The sequence below is a fragment of the Zalophus californianus genome, chromosome 14 (genome assembly GCF_009762305.2).
Source record: "Zalophus californianus isolate mZalCal1 chromosome 14, mZalCal1.pri.v2, whole genome shotgun sequence".
Classification (NCBI taxonomy): domain Eukaryota; kingdom Metazoa; phylum Chordata; class Mammalia; order Carnivora; family Otariidae; genus Zalophus; species Zalophus californianus.
Genome location: NC_045608.1, coordinates 23671768 through 23692138, shown reverse-complemented (window position 1 = coordinate 23692138; position 20371 = coordinate 23671768). Strand labels below are relative to the sequence as shown.

The window sequence follows — 20371 nt, the reverse complement described above, 5'->3', positions numbered from 1 at the left end:
CAGCCCGTGGCCCACTGAGTGGCCAGCAGGTTTTGCAATTCCCACAGCTGGAGCTGCACATTCCCAGCCCAGGCAGGCATTAGTTCTCATCCTTGGTCCTCCTCTGCAGTGAGGAGGGAAGTTGGGCACTGAAAGAAGGTGGATCATGGATGGGGCACCTGCATCCTGATGGTGCTATGCTCAGCCCTTATGGACACCCTGGAGAGGTGGGGTCAGTGGAGACCTCCTAGTGGCATGACTGGTTGGAGATGGGTCCCTTGCCTGAGCTTCCCTCAGGGGATCTTGGCACCCCCCTGCACCCCTCTCATCCACAGTTTAGACCCCAAAAATGTATGTCCCCAGCTTGCACTGACTCCCGAGCAGGAGGCCATACCTCACATTGGGTATTCAGGGCCCCAGCGCCCCTAATAAAAGTTCAGCAACTAGTCTAGCCACCTCCCTTTGCCCAGAGCTCAGCTGCCCTCACCACCACCACCACGCCACCCCGTTTCCCAGGCACCCTCGAATCCCCTTCCGGGGCTGGGAGCTCAGCCGAGCCTCAGGGTCCAGTGGTGGGACAATGGCCCCGTTGGCGCATCCGAGACAAACGCGCCTTGTTGAGCCGGCGGCGGGGGCGCTGCGCTGCGCTCGGGTACGCTGAATGCGGCTTCTGTGCGTCCCGGGCGAGCGCGGAGGGGCTGGGAGGGGGCCGGGGCCAGGCCGCCTATTGGCCGCAGCACCGGGGGACGGGCCAGGCTGGCGGCCGCACCTGGCCGCAGTGAGTGTGGCGGCGGCGGGAGCATGGTCCAGGCCCGGTGGAGTCAGGGGCCCGGGCGGGTACGCCCCGCCGCCTAGTGAGCGCCCGGGTGGCGCGGCCCGGGACCGAAACAGCCACGCCAGGCCCGAGGAGAACGGGGCAAAGGTAAGTCCTGGGGGCCCAGCACCCACTGCCTGCTTGTGCCCTGCCTGGGGCTGTAGCCGGCACTACCCAGACCTCCAAACTGGGACCGCGGGAGTCAGCGCCTCAGACCTGAGTGGTGCAGGAGTGCAGCAACCGCTCCAGGTTCGAGTGGCCTGCGGGCTGACAGAGGGTGGGCAGCTGGGGGGGGCCACATTGGTGTGTGCCCTGTCCTTGGTTTCTTCCTCATAGCCCCCTTTCCAGGTTTTTCCCAGTCCTCAGACATGGGTGGGTGGGGCTGGAGCTGGACTGGAGCTGGAAGTCCATTAATGATTAATCTTGGACACAGCAGCCTGAGCCCAGGGGGAGGAAGGGCAGGGATCTCCCCTCTTCCCACCAGCGCTTTCGAGAAGGGGTGGGGTGGGGGGCCATCGGACCAGGGGCTGGGGGTCAGGGGGAGGGGATGGATCCCCTCTGCTTGGGGAAGGCCTGGTCCTATACCACAGAGGGGGCAAAGCCAGCAAAGAGAAGCTTGTGGAATTGGGACAAGCCCTGATATCCAGGAAGGGCCCATAGGATCCAGCCGGTTGTTTCCAGGACCAGTGTCCAGGAGGAGGTCCAGCTTGGTCTGCCCCGTCATTATCAAGCCGGTACTTGGTCACAGCACAGAGCAAGACTGTGGTCTTTTCCCAGTAAGGCCCCCCTTCCCACCTGCCTAGAGCAGGAGAGGTGATGATCACACATCTGGCTGCAGTAACCCACACCAAGTAAGAGGGAGGGAGGGAGAAAGGGTGGGAGAGAGAGAGGGCACAGGCCTGACACCTGATCACCTGGGTTGCCAAGGTGACAGGTGCCATGAAAATCCTCAGGAGGACAGTCCAGTTGGGAGAATCCAACTTCTTCCTTTACCAAGAGGGTTGATCTGAGGCCCAGAGAGGGAAGGCCATGGGCAAGCCTGGACCAGAGCAGCCCCTACAGTGCCTGCAAAGGAGGGCATTCCCGTTATCCTAAGGGGGAAACTGAGGCTCAGGGTGATTCAGTGACTTGCCCAAGGTCACACATAGTTCAAAAGTGGCTGAGTTGACTACGAATCACAGGAGTCTTGTTCCAGCCCACATCTCAGGACTGCAGCCCCGCTCAAGACCTCTCTGCTGCTCTGGGGTCCTAGGCTCTTGGATCTGCCTGTGCTGCCCAAACCCCTAGCTCAGGACCCCTCCCCCCCTTGCCTTCCTAGCTCCCAGCTCTGGCTGACACTCGGGGGGTGGGCAGGCTGCTACTCTGGGAGCAGAGACAACAGAGCCCTGTTCCCAGCTGCCACCTTGGGCTGCTTCATTCCCTGCTTCTCACTCAGGGCAAGCCCTGCCTGAAGGAAGCTCCCTGTGGACAAAGGAGCCTGCCTGCTTCCTGTGTAACCCCTTGTCCACCCATGGGGTGGATGCCCTCTTGTCACCCAGCAAGAAAGGAGTGTTTCCTTGACAGTCCCCACTCTGGGCTCTGAGGGACTGAGTGTGTCACCCTGGGGAGAGGCAATGATTAACCTAGGCGAATGAGGCACAGATGGTAGAATTCCAGGCACGGCAGTAGGCTTGTGACGGGCTTCTTGCTTCATTTGGCCTGGGTGAGGAATATGGTGAAGAACAACCCCTTTTATGAGCGACAGGACCTAACAGGAAGGGCAGGAGTGAGCAGAGGTGCCCGTGGGGAACAGTGGGCTGGAGGCTGGAAGAATCACCAGGTGAGGATTGATGGTTGGGAAGACCTGGGGTCCCAGATGATACCTTCTCTCCCACCTGCCTGTTCCAGGTGGCTTGGCCACTCCCAGACCTGATCCCAGCAGTGCCCTGACTTGTCATGGGACTTTAGGCAAGTCCTTTCCGATCTGTGCCTCAGTTTTCCCTGATGTGAAATCTGGGGGTGAGGGAACTCAGGTCTGGAGCATGGGAAATATGGGGGTTTGGATGAGGAGGGTGGCCTTTCAGGAGTCTGCACTGGTGGGTCCTGTTTCTCCTGCCAAGTGGGTCTAGAAAGGTCATGATAATAATCTGAGGTATGAGCAAAGGGCTCTGCACGCCTCATTCCTTTTGATCCTCATAGCAAGCACGTGAGAGGGGCAAAATATTCCCACTGTTAAGAAGCTGAGGCTCAGAGAGGGGAAGTCACCTCCCCAAGATCGCCCAGCTGGGGACTGGGGGCGTCAGAATTCGTAGCCAGAGCATCTCAGCCTCTCCAGGAGGGGAGAGGCAGGTGGGCGGATCCAGGACATTGTGCATAACAGGTGTTCAGCACCTTTTTAAAACCTTTATTCTGTTACATATTTGTATGCAAGCAAGTGTATGACATTCCTTTAAAAAACATTTCAGTCATGCTAGAAGGTACAACGAATGATATGTATTCTCAGTAATTGGGAGTTAATAAAAAAAAAAACCACTGACTTCCTGGCTAACCTGTGTTTTGCCCCTCTGAAGCTACTTTGGGGCAACTTAGCCTTGATGGTGACTTTGCCCAGACAAGGCTGTATAGCAGGAAGAGCTTGCTTGTAGTTCTGACTTTGTCAATTGGCCCTTCACTAGTTTCTGAGCCTCGTGTCCCCACCCATCCTGTGGCTAGCAGGTGACCCTGGGAAGTCTATAGGGGTCCCAGGCATGGTTGCCATTTGAAATGGTAGAGAGGTGACCCTGCGAGATCAGAAAGTGCCTTCTGAATCGTCAAAGAACATTGCCCTCTTTCAGTCGGCTGCCTGACCTGGTACCTAGCTGGCCGCCATGCCCCCAGCCCAGGGGGGCAGGCAGTAGGGCCAAGACGTCAGGGCTGACAGTTTGGGGGTGGTCCTATGAACCAGCAAGTTGGGATTCAGCTGAAGTCCCTCTCTGGGTGATCCTCCCCATCTCTACTCCAGCACCCCACTCCAGAGGGGCAGAGTGAGGAGGCTTCTGGGTCCTTGCAGGGCACTGTCCAGGGCTCCTGGGTGGAGGGCCAGTCTTTCCCATCTGCACCTTTAACTGTGCAGCCCACACTTCCCAGCTTCTCTGCCCTGGACCCCTGTTGCTTCTTCCCCACTCTAGGACACTGAGGCTCGGAGAGGGCTGTGGTCGCACAGCAAGGGGGGGGGGGTATGGTTCCGACTAGCCACTTCTCTCTCCTCCTCCAGCCAGACTATAGGTTTTCAAAAATGGAAATATCTTTATTTTTCATTTTAATTCTTTTCCAAAGTAATACAGACTCTTCGTAAAGCAAAATCATATGTGTGTGTCTGTATTTTTTCACTTTATTATATATTATGGACATCGTTTAAATGAGTACATAATAAACCATGGAGTGAATGTCACGTAATATTTTTAACCATCCCCTATCGTTGGACATTTAAATTGTTTCTGTCTTTCCCCTTTGCTAAACTTTTGCACCCACCTCGGATCTCCTGTTAGATTGTCTTCTGTGAACAAATGAGCACAGGTAGAATTGCTGGGTCTGAGGATGGGCACCTTTAGAACTGTAATGGTTGCTGTCAAGTATGCAGTCCGAGAACTGTAGGGGGAGTCTTGTTGCTCTACTTTTAAAGTCTCCTCTAGGGTCCCCATGAGATTCCCTTCCAGCTACAAGAAACAGCCCTAGGACACCCTCACCCCCTCACCTTGTCTTCCAGAACCCTGTTCCTATGTGTGTGCATTGGGCAAACAGCATGGATGCCCATCAGTCAGGGAATGGTTCATGGGGAGCAGTGTTCCACAGAATGTTCTACAGCCAATGGCTTTAGAGACTCTTTATCTTTAACTCCTTGGGGGACTCTTGCCCTCCCGGCAGGACCCTTCACCTTCCTCCCCCTTTCTCTAGTGGATTCCATTTGCTTCTCTGACATCAGTTCCCACCTCTGTGCCCATGGCTCCCAATCTCTTTCCCCTGAGATCTCCCTCTTGTGCTCCAGGTAAGGGATCTTATTGCTCTTTGCATATTCTACAAGCATCCCACACATCGCTCAGACTCAGCTTGTCCTAAATGGAAATTGACATTGCCCATCCAACCCCAATACTAAACGTACCCCTTCTTAGGCTCCCCCACTCAGGGACCAGCTCCACCCCCAGCCAGCTCCACCCCTAGTCACCCCAACAGGGGTTCCTCCCTCCCCTCCCCCACATCCTATCGTTCACCAAACGTTGTCTATGCCATGGCCTGCAGATGGTTCCAGTTCATTCCCAGCCTTCTCCTTGGTCCAGGTCATTTCACGGCTAGCAGCTATAACAGCCACTGTCAAGGTCTGCTGGCTTCTCCCAGTCCTTCCCCATCCCTACTGTTCATTTTTCATCTAGCAGCCTGTGGGAATCCTGTTTCCTCACTTCTCTGCTGAAGACTTTCCAGGGTTCCCCACTGCCCACAGGATCCAGGCCAGATTCCTTAGCATGCTTCCCTGAGACCCTTCATCTCCTGCCTACCCCTGCCCCTTTTCTGGCTGTGCTTCTAGTCTCCCCTGCACACCCAGCCTCTGACGTACACACATACTGGACGTTCCAGCCAAGCTGAACATTTGTTAGTTTCTCAATTGCCCTGGGTCTTTGCACATGCTTTTTTTTTTTTTTTTTAAATATTTTATTTATTTATTTATTTGACAGAGAGAGTGAGAGAGCACAAGCAGAGGGAGCAGCAGAAGGAGAGGGAGAAGGAGGCTTCCCGCTGAGCAAGGAGCCCGATGCGGGGCTCGATCCCAGGACCCTGGGATCATGACCTGAGCCGAAGGCAGACGCCCAACCATCTGAGCTGCCCAGGTGCCCCTGCATATGCTTTTCTCTCTGCCTGGCTCATTCCAGAGTAACAAGTGCATTAGTTAATCCTAGCTGCTGTAACAGACAAGCCCCAAGTCCCGAAAGGCCTAGCACAATGGCAGTTTAGTTGTCATTTTCATGAAATCTATCTGGGTGTTTAGTGAGTGGTGATGTGAATACCAGTGTCCTCCCATCTCATGGCCCCTGCCCATCTCCAGATCATTGGAGCTGGCCCCATTCATCCAGCATACGCGAAAGGAGTCCACAGAGAATGTCTGCCCACCTAACATCAACAGCTATTATTCTGCTCACATTCCGTTGGCCAGAATTCAGTCACATGAGGACACTGAACTACAAGGGAGGATGGGAAATGTAGTTTAGCCATGTACTCAGGGAGAAAAGGGAACTAATTGCCTTTGGAAATCTGAAAACACACAGTAGCTTCTGCTAGGGACCCCTAATCCTAGGAAGCCTCCCTGAGCATGCTCTTCCTGCAACCCCCGCTCCCCAGCCCCCCTCCCCCCCCCCCCGCTGACTGGATCAGGTGTTTGCGTTCCAGCAAGCCCCACCAACGTGTCCTCCATCACAGCACCTGCAGCTGCCTGCTCCTCTTACCCCCAGGACTGTGAGCCCAGAACTCTGGCACGGGAATCATGAACCCTAGCGCCAGGCACAGTGCAGGTGCTCCCTAAATAACTTTGGAACAGATCAATTTAAAACTAATTGTCACAAAAAGATGTCCACAATCGATTGACATGGGAGGGGGGGAGCAAGTTAAAGAAAAATGCGCTCCCCCAAAGAGACCCCTTCTGTCATCTGTATGGGTTTATGGACAGAAAAAATGTGGGGAGGCTTGTGCTAAAGTTTTAAGGGCAGTGATCTATGGGGATGGAGCTCTTTTCATTGTCTTTGCATTTTTCTGTAATGTCTGAATTTTTTTTTCAGTGATCATGTACTGCTTTTATAATTAAAAACTTTTTTTTTTTTTCTGCTGGGGTGGGGGGAGAACCAGCCAGAGATGACATCACTATCGATACCCTGAGAAGGGAACCCTCTGGCAGGGCTGGAAGCGTAGGTTCTGCTATCAGTGCTTCCTACTCTAGAAAGCTCTGCTTCATGTGGCTCTTCTTTACCTGCCTTTCCACCCCACCACGACCTCACCCAGAGCCTGACCTCCACTCCCCCCTGCCCAAGATCCTTAATCTCTTGTGACATGGGGCTTGTCACATCGCGTCTTTGAGCTTCATCTCCCTCCTCTATGAAGTAGGGGTGGTAACAGGGCCTCCAGTGGCAAGGATTATGAGGGCATGTGATGCATGGGAAGTCCTGAGCACAGGACGGGAGTGTGTTTGGTCAAGAGTCCACACTCATAAACCACCTCTCTGCTGTTTGATACCAGCTCTGCCCTGATTCACCCCTCCATACCTTTATTTATCTGTTTTCAAATTAGGTCAGTCCAGAACAGATGAACACTCCCGTACCTTGGGCCAATCCAGCACTCAGAGAGATATGGACTCTTGGTCCTCTGTGGCTGTTTAAGCTCTGGTATTTCATGGGACCTCGAGGGCTGCTCCCAGGCTGGGTGGGGCTGTGAGGGAAGAGGCAAAGTGTCGGAGCAAATGTCAGATGCCTGCTGTTCCTTGGGAGGAGTTGGCAGCTGGTCAACCTATGAAAGTGCTCAGTATGAGATAAATGACTGTCGTGATAGTTATTACTATTAACCGATGGTCAATTACTATTAACCTTGGTCCCTAGAGCCCCTGTGCCTGACGGAAGGATGTGAGGTGCTTTTCTGGGCATCTTCTGTTCATGGCAAGGCTGAACCCAGACCCTAAGACAGACCTAAACACAGCTAGAGTGGGGTGTAAGAGATTTCAGTGCCTCTGGTGAGCCTGAGGGCCCTTGGGGTTTAGGACAGGGCCCCTAGAACTGCCTCTTCTTGCCAAGACCTGGGGAAGGATTGGCATCTGCAGCAGGCCCGAATCTCTCCAAGCTGGTCCACGGTGTCCTGTGCGCTGACCCCCACACCGGGTGCAGACAGGAGAGGCATGATCGTATTGCGTCTTTGATGAAGGACTTGGAGCTCACAGGTGAAATCTCATCAGACTGATCCTCCCAGAGCTGGTCAGGTTCTCTGCCCCTAGGAGGACTCCTGGGTGAGTTGCTTGCTCTGGGGCCTCTGCCGATTTTAGACAAACCTTGGTCTCTGGTTGTGTCTCGGTACTTTTAAGCCCTGGAATTTGCCAAGTGTGCATTTGGATTTTCTGACTGACGCTGACTGTCCCCGGCTAACTCTGTGACCTTGGACGGGTGAGTTCATCTCTGAGCCTCCGTTTCTTCGCCTGGAGAGTGGGCTAATCACGGTGCTTAATGCATGGGGCAGCATTAAGATGAGGGGGACTTAATGAGATGCTGGGACTTAATGAGATGCTGTCCGAGGAGCAATTCACCTCCCCGACTCTCCGCAGAGCTCTGCAGCTGCTTGTGTCCTTGGTCCAAGGACACCTGAGACCTTGCTGAGCCCTGGGGTGAAGGAGCTGCCTGGCTGCGGAGGTCTAGAGGTAGTCAGGGACCACCCGGAATGTGCCCCTGGCAGAGGGCCCGGGTAGCACCTGCAGGGTACAGGCACATGCCACCTGCTATCCCCTAGGAGGGACCTCATGAATATTCACACCGCTGGAGCATTAGGGAGCCAGCCAGAATACTGCTGGGTGTCATTGGAGCATACCTGTTTCCCAGTGACCGGAGAGGCAGCCTGGGAGTCAGATGTGGCTCAGACAGGGAGAGGAAAGGGGCAGCCAGCCACGGCCCAAGGTGAGTGTGTCTTCTTCCTCCACCCCTGCACAGGGGTCCCTGGGGGAGCAGGACACCTGAGACCAAGGCCTGCCTGGTAGTTATGCTGTAGGACAGAAGGTTTACCATCCTGGGCTCGGTTTCCCTATGTGCATGCTGTGGCCATGAGTCCTGTTTCTCCTTCCTTCTCTAGAGGGTGCTGGTCCAACTGAACGGGAGGATTGCTGGGCCTGGCCTGGAGCCAGCTATCAGCATAGATGGAGGGCGATGTGGCTAGGGTAACCAAGAAGGATAGGAATAGATGGGGTGGGCTAGGGAGGGGGCGGACCATCGCTCCTGACTGCCTGGGACTGTCACCACCATAGGCAGAGGAAGAGACCCAGATTCTAGTTCTCTCTGCTGCTGCTGTGCTGTGTGACCTTGAGGGTGGCCCTGCCCTCTCTGAGCCTTAGCCTCCATGCTGTGCTATCTTCCCAATTGGAAGCTGAGGCTCAGGCCACACTGTAATCATCCCTGGTACCCCATGGCCTTGGACCTGGGGCTGTCTGCTGACTGCAAGCCTCCATCATGGGCCATGGGCACACACCTTGAAGGGGCCATGACTGGGACCCTGGGAGGGCAATCATAATGATGATAATAATAATGATGGCTACCCATGCCCAGGGAGTGTCTGCTCTGTGCCAGCCCTGTGCTGGGCACTTTCCTTGTGGGACAAGGAAGATCTGCGTAGCGCCCTGTGATGGGGGGGTGGAGTTGGCACCATCATTTTAGAGGAGAATCTGAGACCCAGAGAGGGACACAGCCTTACCTAGGGCACACAGAAAGGAAGCAGCAAAACTGGGTCTCAAACGCAGGACCCTGGCCCCAAGGTGCTGGCTCCAGGTGGCCCTCAGTTGTGTGACTCACACATGTGGCTCTCACCCACTCATGTTAGCCCCGGCTACATTCTGCCCTGAGGGTCATGGGGGTCATTCATCAAACATTTACCTGGTGCCAGGCTCTGACAGCACGGGGATGAGTTACCTTCAGGCTTGCTTGCAGCCAGGCACAGAGATCTCTCCTCCCATAAACCTGGGCCCAGGAATCTGGGCCTTGGTCAATAGTGATGATAATAATAATTAATATGTATTGATCTCTGCCTGTGTACATGCATCCCCTTATTCAAATCTCAGTCTCATGACTGTTCCTCTCAGCCAGGCTCCTGGCTGCCAGCCAGCCCGTCTGGACCTTGGTCTACCCAGGGACTCTGCCTGTGGTTACCAAGGGCCCTGTTTGCCCTGATCTTGGTGCTATGTGTCCATCGTACACATGAGGAGACCAAGACGGAGAGGCTGAGCAGCATGCCCAAGTCCACAGAGACCAGGCAGGAAGGGAACCATCAGCCTCGAATGCCTCAGGCTGTTGACACAGTAGGGACCAGCCACCAAGGCCCCCTCTGTTTCTCTACTTCTTCCTGGCTGCCCTGGCCCAGCCCACAGAGGCCAGACCCTGCTGTGTTGCTGGGACAGAGCCCCATTAGCCACACTTTGGCCTCCTGTGGTGGATCTTCTGGCTGCACACACACTTCCTGCGGGCTTGGGACTGAGCTTGGGACATGGCAGGCAGGGGCTGCCACAGACAAAGCAGGAAGATGCATATTGGAGGCTGACAGACTTGGGCTTGAATCCCAGCCCCTCCCCCTGCCTTGCCGAGTGACCCTAGGCAAGTCACATCACCTCCTGGAACCTCGATTTCCCCATCTGCAAAATGGGGGTGACAGTGGGGTCAGCCTGCTGGGATAGCTAAGCAGAATCAGTGAGATGCTCTGGAGAAGGCCCTGCCCAGGGCCTGGCTCATAGCAGGGGCTCAAAAGTGAAACCTGAGAGCAGGCATGTTTCAAGGAAGCCCGAGTGGCAGAGTGAATGAGGGAAGTGAAGCCATGATGGGGAGGTTGGGGGCGCTGTCCTGGGCCGGGCTAGGAGGAGCCTGATTGGTGGTTCTGGGAAGCTGGTCTGCCCCCTACTGCTGGGCTTCCACCCCAGAGCTTCTGTCATCAGCCTCCTAGATTTCCAGAAAGTGTCCTGGTGAGTGGGGCTGGTGGGGCAAGAGTGGACCCTGGGGATTTGGGGAGGGCAGGAATTTTACCCTCCCCTGTTTTAAAGTCAGAGAACCCAAGGTCTAGGGCCCCACTCAGGGTTTGGGCCCAAGTCTGAGGCTCTGGCCTGGCTCTAGGCTCTGCCCTGTTTTCCAGTGGGCCCTAGGAGACAGTAGCCCAACTGGGGCACTTGATGCATGGAGCTGGTTTGTGCTGGGAGCCGGCAGCAGCCACTCCTTGCTCAGGGGAGCCCACCCTGAGGGTGACAAAGACTGAGACCAGGAGCAGGTCCCCAGGGGCTCAGGAGGGAAACAGCTAACACTCTTTGAGAGATAACTACATGCTAATTGCTTTCTTTGCCTCCTCCATCTCTGAAAGAGCCAGTGTGTGGGGGGGTGGGGGGGTGGGCTATCAGCTTCCCAGTTTTACAGAGGAGAAACTGGGGCTCCATGGGGGTTCCTGTGATTGAAACACAGGCCTGGGGCCTCCAGAGCCTGGGGTCAGCACCTCCCCCTCCATGACCAGACTGGCTAGCCACCTTACCCCACCCTGCATTCTTTATCACCTGTTATTTAAATATATTAAATACATTTTATTGCCTTTTTTTAATTAAAAAAGTAATACATGCTCCCTTTTTAAAAAGCAGTTGTTACAGAAATGCATAATATAGAAAAATATTCCCGTGTATACCCCTTTTCCTACCTACGCAGAGGCTACCACTGTTAAAATTCAGAATACTGTCCTCCAGTTGTTTCTGGGCCTACATGTATACATATATGGATTTGGGGGCATAGTGTTCTGGAACTTTCTTTTTTCCCCATTATTAGATCATGATGTGTTTTTGAGCCAGTCCACTTAGCTCTGTCTGTTTTGTTAATGGGTACAGAGGACTCCATCTGGGAACAGGCCTTGGTTTGTTTAACAGTCCCCCACTGATGGACATTGAGGTCGTTCCTAATTTTTTAAATTTCTGGCCAAGCTGCCATGAACACCATGTCATGTGGGATTTTGCCCAAGTGTTTCTGTGGAATCGTTGGAATTTGGAGAGCTTATACCTTCCTCCTTCGCTAGAATGAACTGCCTTCTGGAAACATTCTCCCCCATTCTCATTTACCCTTGACTTGTTCACCTTGCCCACCTAAGAGTGAACAGAGATACGTCATTGTCATGAGGGAGGCCAAATTCCCTCTTGCATAGTTTCTTCCTCTACACTTTGCTTCCTTACGTCCTTTCCTGTGACGAGAAATTTCTAGAGGATGAGCAGAAGACTCAGGGACTGGTGCTGGCTGGTGGGGTGGGGCCTGGAGTGCCCCTTCTCTGAGAAGGGTTTATGGGTGCCTTGGGTAACTTTCCCAGAGGGAAACATGTGGGGTCCTCCTCCAGGCAGGCTATGTAGCCTCTGCCCCCAGGGATGGTGGGGACGTGCCGTGCGTGTGGTCACGGGGCAGCATGCATGACTGCTTGTGGCCTCAAAGGCCCAAGGCCTCCACGCCGCACGTGTTAGAGCTGGAGTGGAAAGTTTTGTGCCCTGGTCTTACAGCTGAGGGGAGGGGGGAAGGCGCCCTGAGCCCTGACTCTGTCCTGGACCCCCCATCCCGCAGCATGAACTGCCCTTACAGTTCATGCCTCAGTCCCCCACCGTTACGGCTGCCACAGTTAGACCAAAAGACTAGACCAAAAACTCCCCAAACCCAAAACAAACAGACAAACAAAAAGGACACCCAGTTAAATGTAATTTTCAGATAAACCCTGGATAATTTTTAGCATGTCCTGTGCAATATTAAAATTAAACAACTTTTGGGGCACCTGGGTGGCTCAGTCGTTAAGCGTCTGCCTTTGGCTCAGGTCATGATCCTGGGGACCTGGGATTGAGCCCCGCATCGGGCTCCCTGCTCAGTGGGAAGCCTGTTTCTTCCTCTCCTGCTCCCCCTGCTTGTGTTCCCTCTCTCGCTGTGTCTCTCCCTGTCAAATACATATATAAAATCTTAAAAAAAAAAAATTAAACAACTTTTGGGGCACCTGGGTGGCTCTGTTGGTTAAGCGGCTGCCTTCAGCTCAGGTCATGACCCCAGGGTCCTGGGATCGAGTCCCACATCAGGCCCCCTGCTCAGCGGGGAGCCTGCTTCTCCCTCTCCCTCTGCCTGCCGCTTCCCTTGCTTGTGTGGGCTCTCTCTCTGACAAGTAAATGAATAAAATCTTTAAAAAATAAATAAATAAAATCTTAAAAAAATTAAACAACTCTTGGGGTGCCTGGGTGGCTCCGTTGGTTAAGCGCCCAACTCTTGGTTTCGGCTCAGGTCTTGATCTTGTGGTAATGGGATCGAGCATCGAGTCGGGCTCTGCGCTCAGCACGGAGTCTGCTTCAGATCCTCTCTCCCTCTCTTTGCCCGTGTCCACGCTCGGGCATGTGTGCGTGTGCTCTCTCTCTAAAATAAATAAATAAAAATTTTAAAAAAGATTTTATTTATTTATTTAACAGAGAGAGACACAGCGCGAGAGAGGGAACACAAGCAGGGGGAGTAGGAGAGGGAGAAGCAGACTCCCCACTGAGCAGGGAGCCCGATGCGGGGCTCGATCCCAGGACCATGGGACCATGACCTGAGCCGAAGCCTAACTGAGTCACCCAGGCGCCCCATAAATAAAATCTTTAAAAATAATAAAATTATACAAATTTTATTCATTGTTTATCTAGAATTCAGATTTCCCTGGGCAGCCCTGCCTGCTGGCAATCAGAGAGAGGAGGTAGGTTTGTGCGCAGAGGCCTGGCTGTGTGACCTGAACCCTCTCCTTCCTCACTCTGAGCCTCAGTTTCTCCATCTGCCTGCCCTATGGACCCAGGGGCACAGGGATCAGTGAAAAGAGATGAAGAGCCTCAGCCCCTCACTGCGCAGCTGGGAAGGGTGGCCCAGGAAACAGGTGGTCTGGCTGGGTCTTTAGAAAGCTGAGAGATTCAGGCCCCGGGGAGGTCCCTGACCCCTGCTTGTGAATAGCCCTGGCCCCAGGCCTGGGGGGAGGGAGCACCGGGAGAGGGTCTTTTTCTGTCTTACAAGATGATTTCATTACCGGATGCCTGGGTGGCTCAGTCAGTTGAGCAGCTGCCTTCGGCTCAGGTCATGATCCCAGGGTCCTGGGATCGAGCCCCGCATCGGGCTTCCCACTCAGCGGGAAGCCTGCTTCTCCCTCTCCCACTCTCCCTGCTTGTGTTCCTTCTCTCGCTGTGTCTCTCTCTGTCAAATAAATAAAATCTTTAAAAAAAATAAAAATACAAAATGATTTCATTACGAAGCCCCAAAACATATAAGGTAAACTGATGACACCCAGGTACCCACCCTACCCTTAAAAATTAAAACTGAACCAGGCAGTAGAACCTGCTTCCTGCCCCATCTCCCAGTCTCTCTCTGCATTGGCTTTGCCCGCCGTCTCTGTCTGCACCCCTGTCGCTGTGTCTCTCCAAGCGTTTGTCTCTCTGTCCCTGTGTGAACCTTGCTGGGGGGACCACAGAGCCGGCAAAGGGCAGTCCCAATGTCAAAGGCTGCCCTCGACCCAGCCAGGCCTGGGGCAGCAGTGGAGGCTCCCTGGGGCTGGCCTCCTGATGCTTGCCCTGCTCTGTGACCCCACAGGTATCTGAGATGCCGCTGCCCCAGAAGAAGCGCTGGGTGTCCATGGCCAAGGGGCTGGTGCTGGGAGCGCTCTTCACCAGCCTCCTGCTGCTGCTGTACTCCTATGCTGCCCCCCCACTGCACACTGGCCTGGCCTCCACGTGAGTGGCTCTCGGGGCGGGGGAGCAAGCAGTGGGGGTTGGGGGTGGGGCACCCTGGGCCCTGCATCATGCTGTGCTGGATGTGCAGAAATTATGCTGATTAGGGCAGAGCTCACTGTGTAACCCTGGGCCTCAGTGTCCTTCTCCGTGAAGTGGGCATAATAGCAGAGCCTGCCTCATGGAGCACGAGGATCAAATAACACTGTCTGTGTACACGGCAGGGATTATCCTCATCTGAGGCTCCAGTGGGGCTGGGACGTGGGGGTGACTTGTCCAAGAGAACTCCACGGGCACAGGGCCCAGGCTCAGACTGGGCTCTGCTGCCTCCAAGCCTGGCTCCTAACCATGAGGCTAGCCCACCTCCTCAGGGGGCTGCTCAGCCCAGGCCTGGTATGGTTTGTGCTCTTAGTTGGTGGTATCAAGTTGAACTAGAGGAAACTACCGAGAATTGACTATTTTTGGTCAAAAGCCGACCTACAAAATTTCATGTGGTCCAACCTAATGCTAATTCGTGATAACATGTACGATGTGGTGGCCACGAATGAGACAAGAACCAGCAAGCTTGTCTCACTTTGATCTCACACCAACACCCCAGACGGGCCTGTTATTTTCCCCATTTCGTAGATGAGGAACGTGAGGCCAAAGAGACCAAACCACACGCCCAAGCATCACAGCCTGGACACAGGCCTGTCTGGTCCCGTGTCCTGGCCTCCCTGCTACCCACCATCCCCAACAGGCCTGATCTTTAGACACCAGGGCGCTGGGGGTTCTGCCTCCCGAGGGCCCCCAGCAGCCCCTGAGGCTCTCCCCACCATTCCGTCCACAGCAGGACCCCAGAGGGCACAGCGCCCTGCGCCCCGGCGCCAGGTGAGCCCGAGGCACTGACCCCGGCCAACGGCTCTGCGGGAGGGTGCCAGCCTCAACGCGACATCGTGTTCATGAAGACGCACAAGACGGCCAGCAGCACGCTGCTCAACATCCTGTTCCGCTTTGGCCAGAAGCACGGGCTCAAGTTTGCCTTCCCCAATGGCCGCAACGACTTCGACTACCCGGCCTTCTTCGCTCGCAGCCTGGTGCAGGACTACCGGCCCGGGGCCTGCTTCAACATCATCTGCAACCACATGCGCTTCCACTACGAGGAGGTGCGTGGTCTGGTGCCGCCCAACGCCACGTTCATCACCGTGCTCCGCGACCCCGCCCGCCTCTTTGAGTCCTCCTTCCACTACTTCGGCTCGGTGGTGCCCTTCACGTGGAAGCTCTCGGGCCGTGACAAGCTGGCCGAGTTCCTGCAGGACCCAGACCGCTACTATGACCCCAACGGCTACAACGCCCACTACCTCCGCAACCTGCTCTTCTTCGACCTGGGCTACGACAGCGGCCTGGACCCCGGCAACCCGCAGGTGCAGGAGCACATCCTGGAGGTGGAGCGCCGCTTCCACCTGGTGCTCCTGCAGGAGTACTTCGACGAGTCCCTGGTGCTGCTCAAGGACCTGCTGTGCTGGGAGCTGGAGGACGTGCTCTACTTCAAGCTCAACGCCCGCCGCGCCTCGGCCGTGCCGCGCCTCTCCGGGGAGCTGTACCGGCGCGCCACGGCTTGGAACGTGCTGGACGCCCGCCTCTACCGCCACTTCAACGCCAGCTTCTGGCGCAAGGTGGAGGCATTCGGGCGGGAGCGCATGGCCCGCGAGGTGGCCGCTCTGCGGCGCGCCAACGAGCGCATGCGGCGCATCTGCATCGACGGGGGCCAAGCTGTGGACGCCGCCGCCATCCAGGACTCGGCCATGCAGCCCTGGCAGCCGCTGGGCGCCAAGTCCATCCTCGGCTACAACCTCAAGAAGAGCATCGGGCAGCGGCACGCGCAGCTCTGCCGTCGCATGCTCACGCCCGAGATCCAGTACCTGATGGACCTTGGCGTCAACCTGTGGGTCACTAAGCTCTGGAAGCTCATCCGGGACTTTCTGAGGTGGTGACATCCCGCCCACTGGCAGCTCCCTCTGCCCGCTGGATCGCCGAGGAGGGGCTGGGCGGGGGCCCGCCGGCCTTCCCTGTGTCCTCCTGGTGCCCCCCGGCCCCGCGCCCCCAGCTCTGGGGGGAATGAGGTGGGGCTGCTGCGGGGGCGCGGCCAGCCGGGACTGGGTCCATGGCACACAGGGCCTCAGATCAGTATTTGACTAATTCTAGCTTTTTTTAAGAATTAAATCCCCTTCCCTCCAAGGAAGAATGTTCTATTTCCTGCCTCCCCTTAAAGGGGAGAGTTCAGAAGTAAAGGCATTTGATGTTGTGTTTTTTGTTAATCAGCCTCAGTGGTGCTGACTGGCGGGGCCCTGGGTGGGAGGTGACTGAAGAGGATGGGGGGACCCGCAAGAGAGCATGGCAGGTGCCTGAGTGTGTCTGTGGGACAGAGCCCAGCGGTGTGGCAGGGTTTGGTGTGCACCTGTTACGTGCTGAAGCCCTGTGTGGTTGAAGGACTCCCAGGAGCTACCAAGCCCTGGAAGATCATGTGTGTATGTGTGTGTGTGTAGGTGTGTGCATGTGATCATCCTGGGGCTCTACCAGTCACTGACTCCAACTCAACACTGGTTATGTGTCCAGCATTAGGCTGAGTAGGTAATTTCAATTCATCTTCATCAAAACTCAGCAATGTGGGAACTGTCATTTCCTCATGTCAGAGATGAGGAAGGGAGCTCAGAGAGGGAAAGTCATCTGGCCAAGATCACACAGCAAGTAAGTGGTAGGACTGGAACAGGGGCTGGGAGGGATGGAGTGTGTGGCCAGATTAAGATAGAGTCCATGTGTGCGTGCGTGTGCGTGTGCGTGTGCGTGTGTGTGACGGGGAGGGGGGGAGTGCCTGGTATAGCACTGAGAGCAGGCCCCGGGCCCAGGCTGAGGGTTCCTTGTATAATCTCATTAATCCTCACAGTCACTCTTTGAGGTAGGCACAAATACCGTCCCATATTACAGATGTGAGAATTGACATTCTGAGAGATCGAAGGGACTTAACTGAGGTACACATCAGACCCAAAACTAAACCTTCTCCCTGGGACCCCAAACCCCTTGCAGCAGTGTGAGGATGCATCAGCTCTAACCACTGCCTCCCTCGGCCTCCCCAGGGGGACAAGGGCCCTTTCTGGGGCAGAGGACTTGTGGGTCTCTAACTAGGAGCCAGCAGCCAGACATGAAATGCAGAAACCACAGCCAAACGAGTTTATTGGAGAACTGTCTGTACCAGGCTCCAAGCCAAGTACTTGTACACCTTTATCTGAATATCCACAACATCCCAGCTTTATAGACCAAAGCTCAGAGAGGTTAAGTGATTTACTGAAGGTCGCACATCTAATTACTGCCAGAACCAGATTTCAAGCTGGATTAGTCAGCTCTTAACCCCTCCCTGGATCTGAATCAGTCTTTCTCCTAGGAGTGAGTTTCTGGCCCAAGCAAGGTGGGAAGAAGTTAGGGTGACCAACTCTCTCAGTACCCTGGGACTGTCCCAGTTTTTGCACTGAAAGTTCCCAAATCCCAGGAAACTCCTCAGTCTGGGCAACCAGGATGGTTGGTCAGCCTGGGAGTTTTGAACCCACCAGCCCCCTGGAGCCACCGCCGGCACCCTCCTAAAGTTCTCTGTAGCAAGAAATAAGTACATTTTTGAAGCTTTATTTAATTCATATGGAAAGAACTAAGCAAAAGAAAGGAAGAAAGAAAGAAAAAAAGAATAGCTAAGATATTATTGACTCCAAATTCATGAGATAATCTTCCCCCACATACTTTTTATTAATCAAAGAGAGGTATGAGTTAGTGCAATATGGTAGTATCTTGGGTTTGTGGAACCTCATAATTTTATTTCCTTGGACACTTAAGGGCCTATAAATACCAATAATAATATTATATGTCATCGAATTGTTTATTATTAATATTGGCACTTCTAAGCCCTTAGGGATCCAAGGAGAATAAATCTGGCAAATAGTAGATGCCAAGAATATAAATTGCTCCATTAGTATTTACTATTTGCCTGGTTTGTTTTAAGAACATTAGCGTTAGTAACTCATTTATTAACATAATTAATATTTTAACAATGAGTAGTTGCCTGGTACTGAGCGAGCACTTTGTGCTCAGCTCTGTGCCCTATGGGAACGTGGACAATTCCCTTTGCTCTCCTGAGGAGGCGACCAAAACACAGAGAAACTGAGCAACAAGCCCAGGGTCACCCAGGTCACTCAGACACCAAGGGCTGGTGCTTGCAGCCTCCAGACCCTTGGTGCCATTCCAGTTGGCCACCTCAGCCTTGGGATGGAGGTCTTTTCCATGGTTGAAAATGTATGAAGTCTCCAAGGGGCATGCCTGTAGGAGCCAGACTGCTCTTGCCATACCTGGGCAGCAGAGGGCGCCATGGTGCCAAATTTGGTCTTAGCCGGTCAGGACGTTCCCAGCCGCCAGGGGCTGGGGGCACCCACGGTTAGGCCTGGGCCTACAGGTGAAAGCCAGGGCGAAGGTCATGGCTGGCCCCTGCGAGAAATTCAGTGGAACTACCTGTTCGTCTCTGTTATGGGATGAATTGTAACCCCTAAAAAGATATGTTGAAGTGCTAACCCCCAGTTCCCTATGACTGACCTTATTCGGAAATAGGGTCTTTGTACATGTAATCAAGTTAAGATGAAGTCATCAGGGTGGGTCTTAATCCAATACGGCCGGTGTCCTTATAAGAAGTGGCAATGTCATGTGTATCTACACACAGGGACAATGCCATGTGAAGACAGGCAGAGATTGGCGTGGTGCAGTTACAAGCCAAGGAATGCCAAGGGCCGACAGTGACCTCCAGAAGCTAAGAAGAGGCAATGAAGGATTCTACCCAGAGTCTCAGAGGGAACATGGCCCTGCTGACACCTTGATTTCAGACTTCCAGCCTGCAGAACTGTGAAAGAATAAATGTCTGTTGTTTTAAAGCCATCCAGTTTGTGCCGCTTTGTTACACAGCAGCCTCAAGACACATATACGTTCTCTGTGCCCCGGCCCCTGCTCTGGGTCCGGCCTCTGTCCCTCACCTGGACTCCCTCCCCCAGGCTTGCCCCTGTGACCCACCTGTAGCCAGAGGCCAGCCTCGGCTCCGAGCCCTCCATGGTCCCCCTCACGCCTGGGGAGAAGCTGTGCAGCTGCACACGTCTGTGGCTTCGCACGTGCTGTTCCCTCTACCATAAGGCCTCCTTCCCACTGCAGGCCTAACATTGCTAAGTGACTTCAAAGCAAGCTCTGTGGCCTCCTCTGGATCTTCTTCCCTGACAGCCCAGCCCTCAAGCTAGCTTAGGGCCTCTGGGCTCCCCCATCTCAGTTCCGCTCACTCAGGGCCGCAACTGTGGATATGCTTGTCTGCGAGGCCCTGACAGTACACTCCTCCGGGACAGGATCTTCGTTTGTCTTGACACAATCAGCCTCTAGTGCCCAGGCCAGTGTCCGGGACATAGTTGGTTTTCAATAAATGTTGAAAGAGGAAAGGAAGGAAGGAAGGGAGGGAGAGAGGGAGGGAGGGAGGAAGGAAGAGAGGGAGGGAGGGAAGAGAAGAAGGGCGCCTGGGTGACTCAGTTGGTTAAGCAACTGACTCTTGATTTCAGCTCAGGTCATGATCTCAGGGTCACGGGATGGAGCCCCGTGTTGGGCTCTGTGCTCAGTGGGGAATCTTCTTGAAATTCTCTCTCTCTCCCCCAACTCTCTCTTTAAAAAAATAAAAGAAGGGAGAGAGGAATGGAGGAAAGGAGGGAAGGCGGAAGAGAGGAACCAGAAAAGGGAGTGTGAAAGTAGGGCAGAGTAGGGAGAGAGAACGGTGCTTCCATCCTTGAGGGCCTTCCAGAGCCTACTTGCCTTGAGTGACCAGGCCCCCATTTTCACTGGAAGGTAACACGTTAGCCAATGCATGCAAGTGCAGGAATGAGTTAACAGGTTGAAAAGTCGTGTGTCGCTGGGATGGGGCACAGGTCAGGTAAGCTTTGACAGGCGTGGGTAGAGGTAGGGACCCTGGGCAATGCTTGCTCTGGGGAGTAGGCAGGCCCTGGGCAGGCTGGGGACAACCTGGGGGTGCTAGAGAGCATTAGAGAAACTGAGAAAGGAGAGGTAGCCCTTGCCAACTTCCC

At 54.5% G+C, this 20371-nt stretch overlaps 1 protein-coding gene across 7 annotated transcripts; it reads left to right on the top strand.

The window, feature by feature from the left end:
• The first annotated feature begins 746 nt into the window (after positions 1-746).
• On the top strand, positions 747-19190 carry GAL3ST1 (galactose-3-O-sulfotransferase 1). 7 transcript variants are annotated; one of them, XM_027577654.1, is made up of 4 exons: positions 2490-2612; positions 13188-13237; positions 14116-14255; positions 15082-19190. In XM_027577654.1, the coding sequence occupies exons 3-4, from the start codon at positions 14125-14127 to the stop codon at positions 16223-16225; spliced, it is 1275 nt and encodes a 424-aa protein (XP_027433455.1). In that variant the 5' UTR covers positions 2490-2612; positions 13188-13237; positions 14116-14124; the 3' UTR covers positions 16226-19190. The 7 variants fall into 7 exon arrangements, with proteins under 7 accessions (XP_027433453.1, XP_027433452.1, XP_027433450.1 ...); XM_027577652.2 differs by lacking the exons at positions 2490-2612; positions 13188-13237 and adding an exon at positions 747-901; XM_027577651.1 differs by lacking the exon at positions 13188-13237 and having other exon boundaries at positions 2483-2612; positions 15085-19190.
• The last annotated feature ends 1181 nt before the right edge of the window (positions 19191-20371 follow it).

Coding starts and splice junctions, on each gene's coding strand:
- GAL3ST1 (XM_027577649.1), top strand. CDS start 2,505: ATGGTGAAGAACAACCCCTTTTATGAGCGACAGGACCTAACAGGAAGG. Junction 2,613..14,115: donor GAGGCTGGAAGAATCACCAG/GTGAGGATTGAT, acceptor GTGACCCCACAG/GTATCTGAGATGCCGCTGCC. Junction 14,256..15,081: donor CACACTGGCCTGGCCTCCAC/GTGAGTGGCTCT, acceptor TTCCGTCCACAG/CAGGACCCCAGAGGGCACAG.